The 6,303-nt window shown below is 35.8% G+C and overlaps 1 protein-coding gene across 1 annotated transcript; it reads right to left on the reverse strand.

Annotated features, from left to right (window-relative positions):
* Positions 1–3,433: 3,433 nt before the first annotated feature.
* LOC140835733 (uncharacterized) lies at positions 3,434–4,933 on the reverse strand. Its single transcript, XM_073201139.1, has 2 exons — positions 3,877–4,933; positions 3,434–3,801 (listed from the first exon to the last, which is right to left on the reverse strand). The coding sequence occupies exons 1-2, from the start codon at positions 4,931–4,933 to the stop codon at positions 3,434–3,436; spliced, it is 1,425 nt and encodes a 474-aa protein (XP_073057240.1).
* Positions 4,934–6,303: the final 1,370 nt, after the last annotated feature.

The following is a 6,303-nucleotide window of genomic DNA, read 5'->3' on the forward strand; positions in this document are numbered from 1 at the left end:
ATCGGCACTTCCTTCCATATAAAGCTTCATAAGGTGCCATGCCAATTGAAGACCGGTAGCTGTTGTTATAAGTGAACTCGACAAGAGGTAATTTGGAGTCCCAAATACCAGAAAAATCAATGGTACAAGCTCTTAGCATATCTTCAAGAATTTGGATCACCCTTTCCAATTGCCTGTCGCTTTGAGGATGATAACCGATACTAAAATCCAATTTCGTTCCCAAGACTCGATGTAAACTCTTCCAAAACTCTGATGTAAACCTTGGATCAAGATTTGAAACTATCCACACGGGTATCCCATGAAGTCTCAAAATTTCCTGAATATAAGCCTCAGCATATTGATTCATAAAATATGTCGTCTTGACATGAAGAAAATATGATGACTTGGTCAATCGATCCACGATCACGCAAATAGAATTGAAGCCCTTCTGAGTCCTTGGCAACCCAACAACAAAATCCAAAGTGATATGATCCCACTTCCATTAGGTCAGAATTGCAACAATCCAGCCAGCCTTTGATGCTCAATCTTAACATGCTGACAGGTTAGACATTCAGAAACAAAAAACATGATATCCTTCTTCATACATGGCCACCAGTAAAGACGTCGAAGATCTTGGTACTACCAGGGTGTACCGAATATGGAGCTGTATGCGCTTCAATAAGAATATCTTTCCGAATGTCATCACCTTTAGGAACACATATCTTACCTCGAAAGGTCAACAAACCATCTCGATTCAACCCAAACTCAAATACTCCAGTTAATTCACTCCTTCTCTTTAATCCCATCAACTGTTCATCTGACTGTTGTTTCTTCAAAATTCTGTCAAACAAAGTTAAGCAAAGAACTAAAGCAGATAATTGGGCTACAATACCTTGAGATACCAAAATTATCTTATTCCTTTGCAACTCAAGCAACAATGGTTTTGAAATCATAGAACCCAATAAATATCTCGACTTGCGACTCAAAGCATCTGCAACCACATTAGCTTTACCATGATGATATCTAATTGTGCAATCATAGTTTTTCACAATTTCCAACCATCTCCGTTGCTGCATATTCAATTCTTTCTGTGAAAACAAATAGTTCAAACTTTTATGATCTGTAAAAATTTCACACTTCTCACCATAGAGATATTGCCGCCATATCTTTAAATCAAAAACCACATCTTCCAACTCCAAATCATGATTAGGATAATTCTTCTCGTATTCCTTCAACTGACGAGAAGCATAAGCTATCACTTTCCCACGCTACATCAGTAATACACCTAACCCCTGCTTTGAAGCATCTGTATAATAAACAAAATCTTCAGTACCACAAGGAAGTACTAATACAGGGCAGAAGTTAACTTATCTTTCAATGTTTGAAATTTTTGTTGGCACTCTATATTCCATTCGAACTTGGTAGCCTTCCGTGTCAAACTTGTCAATGGCAATGCTATCTTAGAAAAATCCGCTATGAACTGTCTTTAATACCCTGCCAAACCAAGAAAACTTCTAATCTCTGAAACTGTCTTTGGAATGGACCATTGCTTAATGGATTCAATCTTGGATGGGTATACCGATATTCCCTCTTTGGAAACGATATGGCCCAAAAACGTCACCTGCTCTAACTATAATTCACATTTCTTTAACTTAGCATACACTTGTTTTTCCCTCAATAGCTGCAATATAGTTCTCAAATGCTCACGATGAAGTCCTCGTGTCTTTGAATAGATCAAAATGTCATCAATAAACACAATGACAAAAGTGTCCAAATACGGTTTAAAGACACGATTAATTAAATCCATGAAAACTGAAGGAGCATTGGTTAGTCACTACAAGAAATTCATGAATCAACAACACACATGAGACAATGGTTTTAGTGAAAACCGTTGTTAAAAAAACCGTTGTCTTTGAGTGTTTATGACAACGGTTCTATGAACTGTTTTCTAAAAGCATGTTTTTTTAAGCAAAAAACAACGGTTTTATAAAATTGTTGTCGATTAAAGTGTTTTTTCGACAAACAACAACGGATTTAGATTGATGTTGCTATATTCAGCGACGATTTCATTGAAACCATCGCTAAATATATAAACGGTCGCCATTTTAAAACGACGAAGGTTTCAAAACAACAGTCGCTAAAATTAGCGACGATTTTAGGTAGAACCGTCGCCTGGTTAAATATAGCGACGATTTTAGCTTAAACAGTCGCTAATATAGCAATGGTTACACAAATCCGTCGCAATATTTTTTGAAAATAACCGCCATAATTAGCGACAGCTTTCAGTGCAACCGTCGCTATGAGCGACGGTTATACCTATAACCATTGCAAATTTTCTTTAAATACCAGCTCTTCCGCTCCATTTTTTCCACACACTTCACAACACTTAAAATTTTTCTCTCTTACACAATTTTAACACTTTATAACACTTAAATTTTTTTTCTTCTTACACGATTTAATTTCGATCTAGGGTAAATTTTTTCATTGTCATTTTTGATAACTTTTTAAATGTTTGTTAATATCATGAATCTTGTTAGCCTATTCTAATTGTAAGTTTTTATTAGATTTATTAAATTATTAAAAGTTATTTTTTTTATTTTCCCGAAACTATTAGCGAAGGAAATCATGATCTACCGTCGCTAACATTAGCGACGAAAAACATGAACTAACCTTCGCTAAAAGTAGCGACGGAAATCACGATCTAACCGTCGCTAAATTGAGCGACGGAAAGCAAGACCTAACTGCCGATAATTAGCGACGGTTTTACTTTAATCTGTCGCTAAATATGTAGGCGATGGTTTGTCAAAAACTGTCGCAAACTATAGCTACAACAACGGAAAAAAACCATTGTCTTTCAGCGCACCTTTTAACCACATGGACTTTAACAACAGTTTTAAAATACCTACGACAACGGTTTTTCACCGTTGTCGTAGGCCTTTTTCCTTATAGTGAGTCCAAATGACATCACCAAGAATTCATAATGGCCATACCCCGTTCTAAAAGCCGTCTGTGGTATATCCTCCTTTTTCACCTTCAATTGATGATAACCAGACCGAAGATCGATTTCCGAAAACACTGATGCTCCTTGTAATTTATCAAACAAATCGCCAATCCGTGGCAAAGGATATTTATCTCGGTAATCAATGCATAATCTCAACGATCCATCTTTCTTTTTCACGAATAAGACTGGAGCTCCCCATGGCGAAGAACTAGGACGGACAAAACTTTTATCTAATAATTCCTGTAATTGATTCTTCAATTCTTTCATCTCAGTCGGAGCCATTATGTACGGAGCCTTAGAAATTGGGGCTATACCTGGAATCAAGTCAATAACAAACTCCACCTCTCGATCAGGTGGTAATCCAGGCACCTCCTCAGAAAATACATCAGGATAATCCTGAACCACATCAATATCCTGCAATTGCATATTACTTTTCTTTCGCACATCCATAACTTAAGCAAGAAAACCAATACAACCTTTGTGCAACAATTTAGTATCTTGTAGACATGAAATAATAGGAATACCCAATGAAGAACCTAGACCAACAAATACATCACTCTCATGGTCATCGGCTAAAAACTTCACTGTCTTGCCCACACAGTCAATCATCGCACGATAAACAGATAACCAATCCATACCCAATATACCATCAAAAGCAACCATTGGAATAACTATGAAATCGACAAACAATAATGTTGTACCCATTTGTACATGACAAGCCTTAAGAATACTAGTTGGACAAATTTCATCTCTAGAAGGCAACACAATATTGAAATGTAAAGACATGACAGTAGGCTCAACAGATAAAGAGTGCATAAACACTTCAGATATAAAAGAATGAGTCGCACAAGTATCAATCAATATAAGTTATTCCTTTCCAAATATTAGAATATTACCTGATATTACCGAAGAATCAGGATTAGCACCTTCTTTTGTCATTACAAAAATTCTACCTTGCACTCTTCCTTGATTCGAAGAAAGAGGACACTTCTGTGTTGTGTGCCCCATTTCCTTGCATCTGTAACATGGGTCACTTCCAATCAAACATTCTCTCTTGTGTGGCTTTCCACACATGGGACATAATGGTGTATCATTATCTGAGGAAGGCAAAGGAGGTTTATTACGTTGTTCCATCTTGCCTTTGCCTTTGTGGTCAGTTCGAACATTAGCACTTGCCCCTTGACCTCTTGCATGGAAATATTGCCTTCTTAATTGCCGCTCATTCTCGATCTCTTGCTCATCATGCTCAGCAAGCAATGATCTCTCAACAATTTCTTGATATGTAACCACCTTGGACATGTGAACATCCCTTCTAATTTCCGGATTCAAACCACAAAGGAAGTGTTCTCCCTTGTCTTTATCATTTGCGGCAATAAAAGGAAAAAAGACCCATCCTTCTTCAAATTTCAGAGTATATTCAGTGACAGACAAGGAATCTTGCCTCAATTCTAGAAATTCTTTTATCTTCTTGGCCTTGACTTCGTTTGAAAAATATTTGGCATAGAATAATTTCTTGAACTCGTTCCACTTTAGTTCTCGAACATTAACAGTGACTTTGGTGGCTTCCCACCAAATACGAGCAGTTTTCACCAACATAAAAACAGCACAACTTACTTTATCTGTATCAGTGGATTTCAAATAATCAAAGATAGCCTCCAATGATTTGACCCATTCTAGACCCACTAGTGGATCAAGACCACCAATAAATTCAAGAGGATTCATACGCCTGAACCGATCATATGCACCATCTTCAGAACTTTCAGTTGTGCCTTGACCCCTTCCATGGCCACGACCCTGAGTCGAAGTTTGCATGCTCAATAACTGTTGAATCTGTTCGCCACGAACCTTCGCTTGTTCTTTTAATAACTTACTGAATTCATCTACAACTTTCGCAGCCTTATCAGTGGGAAGGGTCATATCATCCCCTTCGGTACTCTTTCGCTTGGGAGACATATCCTACACATAGGCTTACTTTAACATGCTAGGAATGAATGATATATCAATGGAAATGAAATAGAATCGTTCTCAATGTTAAAATCAATAGATGTAGGATAGAAAACATACCAGATTATCCTAGGTAGAAGAAGTCATATATGGTCCGAAGAAACTTTTGCTCTGATAACAATTGAAACAACCCCCTCCCATGGCAATTAAACTTAAAGGAATAACATATGCGGAAGCAACACATTTTAAAGGGGAAAGCGTAAAACACTATTTGCATAGTAGAGATTACAAATTTCTATAAATACTCATTAACAAAATAACATCAAGAAACAACCAAATGCCACCAAATTTTTCCCAAAATCCATATACCAAAAATACATGATACTAAAATTTCATGTTCACGATACCAAAATAAAAGTGACATGACAAAAGTTTTCCCCTTATCTATCCATATGACTTCTTCGACTAGGACAATCCATTTCATTCCTTTTTGTCACCTGCATCACATGACATTAACTGGAATGAGATAAAACTCAATAAGTAGAAAGCTATAAATAACAAATACATATACATATACTTGGCGTGAAACATGTCTATAGCAATGGCAATGAAAACTGATTGATACCATCTTCAATAAACAATAGATATCAAAGCAATATAGATGGTATCTCGTGGCATGAATTAAAGGAAGGAATTTATATTTCTATGACATGTGACCTATGGTAAGTATCTCTTTGATATAAATATATCAAAACTGTGAGAGATACTCGTAATCATGAAATTGACCGATGACATGCATCTAATTACTATCAATCCTTGGCTTTAATCATAGGGACTTCATTGAGGCAATTGAACAAACACTTGGTAGGCAACAATAACTTCTAGCTCCTTTTGTCAACGAATTCAATGGTAATCCTTTGATCAATGGATATATATCAACAAATATGTCAAGAACATAACAATGTAAGGAGCTAGACATCAAATAACATGGCTTTTGTACGAATATAAATCTTGTGAGCACAAAGGATAGCTACTAGTTACTACCCAACAAGCAAATGATTTGCTTAGATGATCTTGAAGAAATTCCTACAACAATAAACACAATAGTTTTAACGACCTCGATTTTTTATCTTTTTTTTCTAATCTTAAATCTTAAATTCTAATAAAATAATTTAACATAATCATGAATCATAATAAATTAACAATTTAAATCTCAAGTGCATAAAATAAAATCTTAAATCATCGACTAACCAAAATTCTTAAATCGACCTTTAATAATATCGGCTAACAATAAAATTAAGCATAAAAAGATCTCGAAAAAAAATCATTAACATAATTTTTAAATCATTAATCTATCAAGCTAGTGCGGAAACATAAAG

The sequence above is a fragment of the Primulina eburnea genome, chromosome 7, assembly GCF_022965805.1.
Source record: "Primulina eburnea isolate SZY01 chromosome 7, ASM2296580v1, whole genome shotgun sequence".
NCBI lineage: Eukaryota > Viridiplantae > Streptophyta > Magnoliopsida > Lamiales > Gesneriaceae > Primulina > Primulina eburnea.

Bases quoted from the DNA above. Each gene is read 5' to 3' on its own strand.
- LOC140835733 (XM_073201139.1), bottom strand. From the start codon at position 4,933: ATGTCTCCCAAGCGAAAGAGTACCGAAGGGGATGATATGACCCTTCCC. The intron at 3,802-3,876 runs GTAATATTCTAA...TTATATCTGAAG, and splicing joins TGATTCTTCGGTAATATCAG to TGTTTATGCACTCTTTATCT.